This window comes from Convolutriloba macropyga, chromosome 3, assembly GCF_964194025.1.
Source record: "Convolutriloba macropyga chromosome 3, txConMacr16.3, whole genome shotgun sequence".
NCBI lineage: Eukaryota > Metazoa > Xenacoelomorpha > Acoela > Convolutidae > Convolutriloba > Convolutriloba macropyga.
Window position 1 is genome coordinate 81,476,201 of NC_134470.1, and position 13,265 is coordinate 81,489,465.

Genomic DNA, 13,265 nt, shown 5'->3' on the forward strand with positions numbered 1-13,265 from the left:
CACTTGCAAACTTGTAAATTTTGGAAACAGAATATTTTCAGCTGTTAATATTGAAGATCTATACATCGCAACTAGTTTCTTAGAGTTTTCAATATTTTATCAAAACGCTTAATTATTTTCAGCGACACCTGATATAGTTTGGTATCGAAGCCGATATTGAGAATTGAGGATCATAATCACTCTTCTGATATATGAAGTGAAATCTGAGGTCACTTATTAACACCCAAGAAATCCAATAAAACAACGGCTCCAAACGACACTAAGGCGTTTCCATGAATTAAGTCTCACCTGTCGCTTTTCTGTGCTAACAAAATTAAACAGTACTGGTTACAGAGCTTCAAAATCGAAGAACTTTGACTGAAGACCCTTCAGCATCTTAGAAATAGCTGGTAGCTTAATCTTGCTTTGAATCAAAAATAATTTCAGCCTCTATTATAGAAAACTTTAGATGGTTTGAAGGTGAAACTGAGTCTGAGAGGAGCAAAAAAAGTTAAGCATCAAAAATGAATTAAATCACGCTTCAGCATGGAAAATAATTAGTTATGAAATATGAGCCCTTTTGCATCAAATCAATTGTGACTTTAATAAAGAGATAAACAAAAGTTTAATCTATTTACAAAGGGAAAAGAGAATATAAATTTACTCATACAAATAGCACAAAAGAATCGTTTGCAAACAGAAAAATAACTCAATGGATATTTAGTAGAAATGGTAAGCAGAGCGTTCAATTAAATGCTTCAGAAAACTAAACTTCAATGCAAAATAGTTAAGTGCAAACTAAACATTAGATGATAGCAACTTTTTCATAGACTTCTTGTTCAGGAAAATTTTTAATCTATGGAACCACATTGAAATGTATTACTTCAGGGAATAACATGATCAAAAGTAGACACCCAGCACACTAAACAACAAAATTTGTTCTACTTAATAGATCAGGGACCAAATTTTTAAGCTGAACTTTGAGCAAATGAACTCAAATTAACTAACGTCCATTTTAGAGCATTATAGTTAGAAAATCATACTTACTGTTTCTCAGGATCATATAAACTAAATTCTCCCGTGTTCAACTTAGATTAATTTAAGTTTTGATTAACCTTAGTTTCAATTTCTCTTTGTCAAGAAATTGCGTTCAATCTTTCACACGTGATTAAACACGCCTGATTAAAAACTTGGTACCCGATGTTACTAGTAATGTGAACAGCAATAATAAACATAGACGGCAAATTGCCGAAAAATAGCCGCCGAAAATTGACCTGCTTGACGCAAATTGGGTTTGAACAGAAAAGGAAAATAAGAGTCTTTGAATTGTAAAAAAGGAGAGCGCCAAAATAACAGCCGTTGAGAGGCTGACGGTGGCTATTAATAAGGGAAACAATTTGCACTTTATAAACTAGCGGTTGCTCCAAAGCGACAGACGTCTTGTAATCGACTTGGACGTTGAGTTTGGCACCGAAGTAGCAGTCGTTGTCGTTGTCGGTTTTTTACCCCCATTCGCTTGTTTTTCTTCACTTTCATTGAAGTCACTGCCTTCAGTCCCTTCAGAGTCGGCTATCAACCTATACTGTCCGTGTTGTGTGTAGCGTTTACTAGACACGTACGAAGCCAGCTCATGCAAGTGTAGTGTCTTTGACCTTCCAAGAGGCGATGCGGATGATATTGACTGGAAACTCCCACCGGTTGGGCTTCCTGTAATACTGCTTCCACTTTGATAGTCCAAATCTATAAACTCCGAAGATGAGGCATAAGATTTAGACACTGGTCTACCCGCGGGTGATTTTGTTGAAGCTGACATATTTGGATTCGAGGATTTCGTTGCACCGAAAAGTTGCTTAGCAACCGCCGAACCCTGTTGCTTTGTCGAGCGGGTTGTGGTATTGTTTCTCGGGGTCGTGTTAGTACTATTACTGTGTGAATTTTGGGCGATTAGGTGAGGAGATTTGACATATTTTTGCATTTTAGACGCCGTACTAGTAGTGGTGGTTGTTGTAGTGGGTTGTTTTCCATTAGGGGTGGATTTATTGGAGAGAGATGAAATGGTACTCGTAGTTGGGACTTTTGAAACAGAATTAGTCAGATCAGCACACTAAAACGACAACATTTTCATTACATTTGATTCGACAACAATAAACAGTACTTGACGCCAAGTTACAATTGAGAATGTTAATTCAATCAATACATGCATACATCAAAATTATACAGGACTCTTGTTATCAAAAACTATTGACGTGACAGAAATTTGAATTCACATGAGCTCGACTGACGTTCGGTTCTCAATTTTGAACTAACTGATTTCCGGTTGAGGAGTGGAAGTAAGTTGGTTTAAAGAATAGTGCAGCCAATTGAGGATAAATGTTTCTTCTGAAAATAAACCAAAGTAGTAACACAAGAGCTATTAATAACATAGCCGGCAAATGGCCGGAAAGTACCTACCGTTGACCCGCTTGACGCACATTGGGATTGCAACAGAAAAAGAAAAAATAAGAGATAGAAATTGACAAAATTCTTCAGTCAAGTGTCAATTTTTTTTATTTGGTGTGCAAATTCTGCATATTCGGTTAGATTTTAAAATTACACTTAATTCGGCTTTTAAACTGAACGCTGGCAAACATCATACTAATGCCAGCTAGTAATCGCGTTAATGAACTCTGATAACCTAATGCACCATGACTTAGTGACCGGGCTTTATATGCTTATCCTGTTTCTTTTGATCTTTTGATTTTGCTTTTTGACTTTGAACGTATTCACTACATTGCGTAATACAATGCCTGAAAGAATTTAAATTCCTATCAGTTAAACAGTGAGTGAGGTAAGTCCGAAGTCAAACGTGAAAATCGTGACTTATGTAAAACGAAAAACGTGATCAAAAGGTAAAGCGAGATTAAAAAACATAGCAGGACAAGTCCTGACGTACAATTCAAACAATTTTCATTGTCTAAACAAAAAACTAGACCTGGAATGAACTATGAATGGATTGGAAAAAACTCCAATCCAAAAAACCGAAAAAACAGAAAACACCAAAGTGAAATGGCCGCATGTGAACAAAAAACCACTAGCGAGAAAGCGAATATTTGTTCCGTTTTCTCATTCTACGTCAAAATGAGAGCGAAAAAAATTCGCGCTGCAAAACCACTCGCTTTTTTGCTCCACTTCCTGTTTCGGCGTGACCAAAATCACCACTCCAATTTGACTTCAAAAATCATGAAAATGTGTGAACAGATCTTAAAACATAGCCAGAAGAAATCCGGAAACGAGTCGAAGGAGAAAATTGCCCATACTTATGACTAAACAACTACAACAACTATTGTGAACCCTGAACCTCCACAAAATCCATAAAAAATTTGAGGAAGAATAAAAACGGCATTCAAAAACCAAAAACAAATTTAAAAAGTTAGAAAAATTAAATGACTTTTTTTAATAGTACAAGGAAAGATAAAGCCGAATAAAACTCCTTTGCCATTAGGGCAATGAAAAACTAGATCATGGGCAATTCATAATAGGCTAAGAAAGTTGTCTAAGATAAAAAAAACTGCAAAAAAAAATTGGTTTCAAATTTTGCAATTTTTCTGTCAATTTTCCTTTGAAAGAAATGACTTATACCAATAAAACTTTGATCAATTGGTATCTGAACAATCTTTAAGTAACAAGCTTTTATTCAAATCCCACTTAAAGCATTTAAACAAAAAACAGGCAAAAAAAATCATTAAATTTCGTCTAAAAATCAGCAAAATTGATCAAAAACCTCCAAATTAGCATTAAACACAAATAAACTACTTGAAACCTTCAATTCCTATCAAAACAAGTCTAAAACTAATACAATATCATAATCAAACCTCATGACCATCAAAAGTTGCAAAAAACTGCTTTTAACAGCCGCACGAACAAAAAAAACTTCGCTCGCTTAGAGAAAATTTTTTCACACATCAATTTTTCGCTCTCTCAAAAACAGCGGTATGAACAAAAATCACTCTTTTCGCTCCGCTCTTCACTTTTGTTCACCACCAAAATTTAACTAGTAAATTCTCACAAAATTTATAGTTCATTAAGCGAGTTCAGAAGTCATTTTGTTGAGTGAGGTAAGTCACACAATTGACCTAAAAGCAGGAAAATGACGTCACGCAAAAAACTCAAAGCAGCAGAAATCATTTAAATTGGAAACGTCAATTCCAAGAAGTCAGGTCGCAAGAATCATCGATGGAGACGACGAATTAAAAAAAATGTTCCCAATAACAGCCGCTATCGCTTCGCTGGTATTAAGAAAAAATCCTTTTAACTCATTGCAGCTTCTATTAGCTTCCCACAAATAACCTTCAATTGGCAAGACACGCACTAACTTAACCTTATCTCTTATGGGAAGTAATGGAAAGTCAATTTCAGAGAGAGGAAGTCATTTTTGAGAGTGAGGTAAGTCACCTGCAGATTTGACTTCATATGATCTGAACAAAATAAAAATCTGAAAAAAATCCCACGAAATAAAAAAACATAGCAGGACAAGTCCTGACGTACAATTCAAAGAATTTTGATTGACTAAACAAAAACTAGACCTCGAACGGACTATGAGTGAATTGGGAAAATCAGTTCAAAAAATCAGATCAAAAACATTAAAAACCTGAAAATCAATGTCAAAATGCCGCATGTGAACAAAAAACCACTAGCAAGAAATTGAAATTTGTTTCAAACAAACAACTAGGCCTTGAAGGAACTATGAGGATTGTAAAAATCGTTTAGAAAAAATCTGATCAAAAAACCGAAACAGAAAAAGTCAAAACGCCGCATGTGAACAAAAAATCACTAGCGAGAAAACAATTTCCCATTTGACTTTTGAAATTGTGTAAATAGATCTTAAAAGGACAGCAACCCAATACAATTCAAACTCTTTGAATTGTAAAAAAAGGAAAATGCCTAAAAATAGCCGTTGAGAGGCTGACGGCGGCTATTAAAAAGGATGGAATAAACGATACCAACTGACTGGCTTTTGCAAAGATTACCAAATTGGTCCAATTTGGTGTGCAGTTTTAGTTAGATTACATAAACATACCCGGCAGCTTGCCGGAAAATAGCCGGTGTTGATTCCCATAACTCTATTGGGATTGAAAGAAAAGAAAATATCAACAAGAATTGATTTTTGTATAAAAAAACATTTTGAGTGCGATTTATTTTGATGTCATTTCGAAATTGAACATACTCCTGTCTCTCAGTGAGAGGCTACAGGGTCTAGTATCAATACCAATAAGCATTATAGATAGTAACTAAAACGAGAACAAAGTTCAAGTACCGGGCATCTAAAAATGGGCTTTATGGAGTTTATCCAGTTTTCATTTCTGACTTTGATTTTTTAATACTGACTCTCTTCATTTTGAATTGCTTCGCTGAGCAGCTGTTGTTTAAAAGGACTTTGAGCAGAATAACAGAAGACTGAAAATAGCCTAGAGAAGTCAAAAAGATTTCACGCAAAATGTCGAAAAAGCGGCAAAATGGGTAAAGCGAAAAAAAGTTTGACGAAGTAAAAAAAATAGGAGCGCTATAATAGCTGGCAGAGATGATGAGGGCGGCTATTAACTATAAATAATCCAATGTTTACAACATTGACGAATATTAAGCTGTGTGCCAATACCAATCAGCATTTGCTCTAATAAACTTTTATAATCTAATGCACTATGACTATGCCTTATTCTCGGGTTTATCCGTTCATCTACTTCTTTCGATTTTAAAGTTTCTCTTTTAAACTTGACCGTAACCAGTATATTGCGCACGGATTATAATTGTTCCGACCCCCACTTCAGTGGGGAGGGAGGAACTATATACTGAACTGGTTTTTTTTGTTCAGTCAATTTTGGCCGATCGATATAATAATCGTAGAGAGATGTGGTATCATTAGAAAGCCAGTCCAGCGTAGAATAAGGAATTAAAAAGATTTTTTCATTTTTCGCTTTTTATAGGGATTTATCGAGGTTTAAAGTTTTGAAATAATTGCTGTTTTTATTCACATTTTTTTCATTTTCACTATTTTTGACCAAATTTTTGTCAATTTTGCAAAAAAAAAATGTAAAAATAATTAACTGTACTGCTTTTTATTTCATCGTAGAGAATTGTGAGTGGTATCATTGAAAAGCCCGTTCAGCGTAGAGTACGGAATTAAAAAGATTTTTCCATTTTCATTTTTACAGGGAGTTATCAAGGTTTAAAGTTTTGTGAACATTCGACTGTTTTTGTTCACATTTTCAGTAATTTTTGCTAAAATTTGCCACAATTTTGCTAATATAAATCGAAATAAGTTAAACTTTTTAACGGCAGAGTGTTGTTGTTACAATTCGAGATAGGAGAGCGTTGCTGAATTGTTTGATTGAAGTTTTTCAAAAATTTGATTGTTTGATTGAAACTTTTCAAAAATCAAACTTTTTTCATCAAAAATGGCACAAAATATGCTTTTTTTGGTCCACTTTGTCAAAGTTTGCCACACTTAGTGAACTAGAAACCTTAAAACAGACTCCCTAATCTGAAAAAAAGCGCTAGTTGCAAATAGGCGCCGTATGAAAGTCTTCTGGAATTAAAACTTTGACGTTTTTTGCAGAATTAACTCGATAATTATACAAAATGCATCCTTATTTTTTTTAGTATTTGAAGAATTCACGCAGAAATTGGCCTAATTCGCAAGCACTTGGAACACTTGGTCTGTTTGCTGGGCGCGCGACAAAATCGGGAAGAGGTTCGACAATATCATGGATTCTTAGAATCAAGAGACTTTTTGGTTTGTATTTTGATGCTGCCATTTTTCAAAATATTTTGCTTTTATTTTTTTAATGTTAATTACTGACAATATTTTTTGTTCACGGCTCCGTTAATGACAACTCCAACTTACTTAAATTTGAGGCCGAATGTAGATACAGTTTGTTTTCAGAGAACCAAAGGGTTTTTATGGCTTTGAGGATGAGTTAGTAAAATTTTACTGAATTCTTGTCTTTTGCCTTCAATTGTTATTCTTTTGGCAGTCTGATTTTTAAGTTTAACCACTCAAAGTTCTAAATTTCTTCCTCAAGCGGTGCAAGTTAACATTTTCTATTCATTCCGTTGTTACCTAATGTCTCTTATGTTATTGAATGTATTTGTTTTAAGGAAAATTTTGTGATTTTTTGAACTTGTCAATTTTTTATACTATTTTAGTCAACATTTTGCTTATTCTCAGTAAAAACACGTCAACTTTTCCTCCATATAGAAAACAAACTAATTTTGTGGCCGATTGTTTTAACAGAAGGTTTTCTTGCTTTTGGTACTACGAGTTTTCATAGAAAATTTTCTGATTTTTATGCATAATTTCCCATTTATGCTGTTGTTTTTGTTTCTTTTGTAAATTGTAACATTATTTAACAATCTAACTGAAAAAAGCTTTACAACATTTGAAACTGAACATTTTTTTTGTTTTGATAACATATGGTTTGAAGGGCTGCGACACCGTTCTCTTGCAGAAATTGGTAGAGTTTATTTTTGCCCTCTATTTGTTGTTAATTTTTGTTGTCAAATGCCAAGTATTTTGCAATTAAAAGTCTCAGAGGCCAAATCTAGATAAACAAATGAACTTAATAACTGATATCGGTAAATAGCTACTGGTTGTTTTGATTTTCGAATTAAATTTCTAAAAGAAGATAAAGTATTCTTTAACTTATCACTTTTTGTTCTGGTTTGCGTTTTTTTTCGTATTTTACAAAGTTGTATCATTTTCGTAAATTAGCCCGCTTATTTAGAATTTTTTAATGTTTTCTGGAATCAAACAATAATTTTTATGGTGCTTAAACGTTTTAAATGATGTCTTCAGGGCTTAGACAATTTGTGAAGTTTAGATACTTTTCAGTTTGTGGTTCTTTTTGTTGTCATTTTGTGATAGTCGTTTTACAAAAAGAAGTTATGATGGTCAAAGGAGACGCAAATGAAGATGTTTTATTCTCGCGGTTAATATCTTAGAAGTTTAATGGCTTCAAAACTGTGGTTTTGTAAAGTTGTTTGTGAAACTTATTAGTTCAGCTTGCATTTAATGTTATTTTTATAGTTTTATGATTTAGTCTCATCAATAACAGTCGCAATTAGTTTTCCGAGTAGCTGCAAGACAAACTGTCTATTCTTTTAGTCGAGAGATTTGTTGGCTATGAGTTTTGTAAATATTTGTTTTTAATAAAAAAATAGATTTTTGAGATCAGCCAATTTTATTTAAGTTTAATTGTAGCTAAGCATCTCTATATACAATTCACATCATTTATCTATTGAAAAACAATTTGCTCTTCATTACGATTTTGTTTTCCTCAAATGGTCTTTCTTCTTCGAACAACCATATTTCATAAAAACAATTTTTCGTAATTTTTGCATATTTGACCTTTCTTTGTAGGTTTTTGTTTTCTTTTCATAGTATCACAACAATGGGCGTTATTTGATTTACATATGCTGTTACCTGCAAAAAAAGCAAACGAAGATCTTTATTGTTTTTAGTGATCAGCTTAATATTTAATTGATTGGGGGGACATCGTTTTCGTGCATAATTTTTCGGGCAAATTTTGTTTTTGCCTGTATTTGCCGTTCTTTTTGTAGTCCTATGACATATCCTGTATAATGAAAGGCCTCAGTCGATCTCTATTGAGGTGTAAAAGACTCTCTCAATGATTTCATTTGATGTGTAATGTTTCTAATCAGTTCGAATTTAATTTTTTTTTAAAAAAAGCAATGTTTTAATAAACTTTGCCCCTTTTGCTCATTTCTAGTCGACTTGTTGCCAAGTTGCATTGAGAAAAAGTCCCATACTTTGTTTCAAAAAGCCCCGGTTAATCTTCTGAGTATAAATGTTATCTGATGCCATTTTGATTTGGTTATTAGGGGTTTTTAAAAATGGACAAGGAGTTTTGGTCGTAATTAACAATTTTAACTATTTGATTTTTATTGCCGTCTTTTCTGGTAGTCATATTATGGTAGCCACAGGTCTCATAGGCCCTCTAGAGTAGAGTGTTTTATTCTTTTAGTAGTTTGTTGAACGATATGTTGATATGTTAATTTTTTTATCTCTTCCTCATTTGGTAGACAATTAAGTGAAAAATGTAGATGAGCGGGGTCGGAACTTAATGTGCGAACGCACATTACCGAACCTCCTTGTTTCATTTAGTTGAAAAGGCGATTTACGTCAGAAGTCAAGGTTGATAATCAAGAGGGAGAGTGACGTATATTGTAAACAGGGGGCTCTTACCTAACAGAAGCTTTTTTTATGTTAGCAGGAGTTATTTAAGAACAATTTTCAGAAATTCGAGTGGTCTAAATTCTTGAACAACTGTAGTCGAACAGAGATCAGGAATCCGCGTGTTCAGAAATGATAAATGCAAACATACGATAGTCACATTACCTGAATTTCTTCAAGTTGATCATACAATTTCGCCTTGCTCTTAATGGCCTGTTCCAAGTCACATTTCAACTGTCTCACTTTTTCCTCGCTATCCGCCACCCTAAAGAACAAAGATTATCATTTTGAGCGTTAGTGGTTTGCCTCACGGTTCCTTCTACTACATCAAGTTCACAGGATCAATTTTAACAAAAATTTATTGAGGAAAACGATTTTCAACTATATTCTACCCCCCCTCTCCCGTTTGTATCACCCCCCTTTAGAAATTGTGCTGTTATATAACACGTTACTATGTAAAAATAGTAGGGTTATATTTGTGCCCACTAAGCTGAGGGGCTTGGGGGGCAGAATAGAGCCTGATTTTCCGACACTTGTATTGAGCGAAGCTTACAATGTATACTTCCGTCAAAAGAGTCACCTATCCCAAAGAGAAATGACTGATCTCAGACCAAATGTCTTTTAACATGACTATGCTCGTCTTCTCAAATTGACCGTTTGACTTTCAATTTCAATCAAACTGGACCAACCTGGATATTTGTGTTTAGTTACGATTAACGTATCAAACAGCTGTAATTTAAAATCATGTAGAGTATATTGTCATATGTATATTGACATCAGACAACTGTTTTCCATTTGATACTAGACTACAACGCACAGAAACAATATTGAGATTTTTTGAAGAAATTATAACTTCTTATAACCTGTTATGTGCGCCTATCATGGAGAGACTTTAAATTCAGTTAATGTCAACCAACTTTAATACAATAAAAACTTCAATTGACACATTTTCCTCCAACTCATTGTGAATTAAATTGTATATCTACCTTACACTCCCGTTAGCATGGTAACTATATCTGTCTTTGGATTTCAAGTGTTGTTTTTTACTCGTTGTTTGTATATTTCCTTATTTGACCTTTCATCTTTCAAACCATAAGAAAATTTTACTCTTTTTTGTCTTATTACCAGTCAATCTGAGTCGCTAAGATTTCAAACAATAAGAACATGAAAGACAACATTAATTATGCCATTGTTCTAAATAGACCCCTCGTACCAGAAATTTGACAAATGGGCATACTCTCGCAGTAGCACATAGAAACGCTGCAGAAAAGCTATAACCTATGAACAAAGATTCCACGTGTTGAATGGAGGGTGAAACAGAGATGGGAGGGAAAAGATACAGAAGTCTACACGTGAGACCAAAAATGCCGTAGAATTATTTACAAAAGGGAAGTCAAGTCGCCAACTGTTTCTTTTTCTCGGTAGTATATGCCCTAGTTTTTAAGATTTCAAAACGTGCAAGAATTTTGCAACATTTTGAATTCTTTTGGAAGAGTGCTTTAAACGCTACTAGGGAGACCATCTACAACTGAAACTGAACGGCATACAGATTCGTACGAAACTTAAACAACTGACGTCGGAATAATTGCTCTCAAATGACGGGCTGGCTTCACAGGGGGGGGGGGGGGGCTTAAAAGATGCTTTTGAGCTTATATTAAACTACTACTCAGATGTCAAGTGAAAATGTGACCAATTTCAGCGCGTTGATCACTTCAATTTTATCAGCAAACTTCCGTTAATTGAGTTCAGCTGCTCAGAATTGGGAATGAGAGAGCAATTGATTTAGATCACGCAAAAATCAAAAGACAGGCTGGAAAAAGTCAATAGAAAAATCACATAAAAAGATCTACAGGACCCATACAATTGATACAAACTTCGTTTGAGAGCAATTAACAATTCTTAGTTTACTGAATTGAATTCTTTGCATAGGCGTAAAATTGTTTACAGGTAGAGGAAACAGATGCCACAGGTCTAAAATTTAAAAGTGAAACCGAGAAGCTTTTTTTTACAAAAGGAAAGTGGAAGTGAAAGTGGAAGAATAGGAGTGAAAGTTTCACTGAGTATTAAACTGATCACACTTACTTGAAGAGGTGTTAGAAGAGATGTGCTCTTAAAGAGATAAGTCAATGTGTTAGAAGAACACAAAACAGTGCAACAATCACATACAACACTATAAAGCTGCAAAATAAAGTTAGTTTTAGAATGCCCGATATAAATGCGTTCCAGGAAAACCTGATTTTTATCTCGAGAAACAAACATAGGCCTTTTTAAGTTTTCAGCATCACATTGGTTTTCATCACTATATCAAGCGCAGACTGAGCAACATTCTGCTATTATATGTTGGAGACACCATTTAATTATTGCTCCCCCTTCATCATTTCACCCCTATTTTAGTTCTATATATAATCGGATTTGGGAAAGGTTTTGAGGATGAAAGATCATGTTAAAGTATGGGGAATCCGGGTGGAAAAGTAGAGCCAATTAGAAATCCAACAGTTTTTGTGTTAATGTGCATCTAGCTGACTGCTTAACATCCAATTTGACAAAGAAAATTAACACTACCTCTTCATGGCGTCATCCCGCTCTCTAGTCACTTTCTCCAACTCATCGTGACTGTAGAGCTGTTCAATGGCTGCGTATTCTCTCTTTACATTATGGGGGTCATGTGAGTCAGCTCTTTCGTAACCAATGACGTCACCAGTTTGAGAGGCTGCATCGTCTGTTTTGTGCTGCAATAGTTCCAAGTCTCCCAGGGTACTCTGTATCCAAAACACACATTGATGACCATACTCACATCGATCGAATTAATAAAAAAACCTCGCACAAAGCCCATCAAATTTCACAATCCAGATCTTATCTTTCAGCTATTGCAGTTTTCTTGATCAAGTACTTCTATGGGTTCCAGGCTACTTCAAATCGTCACGAAAATGGCACGACTTGCTATGTCGAAATTATAGAAATTGCTCCACAAAACCAACAACCCAAAAAAAATCTAACGCAAGAAACATAACCGACTAATGCCGCATTGGTCTATCAGCTATTGCGGTTTTCTTGATCAAGTACTACTATTGGTTCCAGGCTAATGCAAATATTCACGAAAAAGGCACGACTTGCTATGTCGAAATTATAGAAAATGCTCTAAAAAAACAACCCAAAATAATCTAACTCAAGAAACATAACCGACTAACGCCACACTAATTGCTCTCAAACGATTGGCTAGTGGTTGTCTTTGTCAGTCTAGCTGCGGTTTATGTCAGTCTAACTATAAATTCATGGTGTGAGTGGGCGGTTCTTAGAATATATTCATCGTGGACAGTTGTGAGTGGTATCATTAAAAAGCCCGTCAAGCGTAGAATATAGAAATAAAAAGTTTTTTTTTCGAAATTCGTTTTCGAGAGCGAGTTATCGTGGTTAAATTTGTGAATATTAGACAGATTTGCGTTATTTTTATTCAAATTTTCCGGTGTTTTGGACTCAAATTTCGAAAATTTTGCTAAAATATGTAAAATCTATTAGCAATAATACTGTTGATTTTATTTTTAAAGACAAACAAGTATTGCTGACTATTTTGATTTATTTGGCTAAAATTTTGGCTAAATATTTCGAAATTTAGACTTATCCAAAATTGCTCGAATTCAGCTTCTTCAGTCTACTTTGATTAAATTTGCCGGAAGTGTTCTTAATGAACGAAAAGCAATAGCAAGGCTGGTTTTGGTCCGATCTTGGACTGTTACAATACAAAAACGAATCGGATTGTAATCAGTCGGTCTTTTTTTAAAATTTCTCTTTTTCATTTTAATTAAAAAATAGAACAATTCAAATAAAAACTCACTGTTGATCGGTCCAATTGGCTTTCTTACCAGATCCAAAATATTGTATCTTAATTCTTTACTCGAATGATTATGGTGGTTTTGACTTTTAAAAATGTTTGAACAACTGCGACACTCCTTTCTCGCACAATTTAATTTTGTCTTCCAACTGTCGTTTTCACTGTTTTTTAGTCGTATGAACTTTTCTGCATAATGAGAGGTTTCATGGGTTTTTAGTGACGAATAGAGGT

At 34.4% G+C, this 13,265-nt stretch overlaps 1 protein-coding gene across 1 annotated transcript in view; it reads right to left on the bottom strand.

The window, feature by feature from the left end:
• Positions 1-490: 490 nt before the first annotated feature.
• LOC142336517 (uncharacterized) overlaps positions 491-13,265 on the bottom strand; it is a 33,765-nt gene continuing 20,990 nt past the window's right edge. Inside the window, exons 8-10 of the mRNA XM_075385419.1 lie at positions 11,768-11,964; positions 9,371-9,470; positions 491-2,083 (exon numbers count right to left, since the gene is read on the bottom strand). Coding sequence (XP_075241534.1) covers positions 1,391-2,083; positions 9,371-9,470; positions 11,768-11,964 — 990 coding nt within the window. The 3' untranslated portion in view covers positions 491-1,390. The remainder of the gene's footprint in view (positions 2,084-9,370; positions 9,471-11,767; positions 11,965-13,265) is intronic.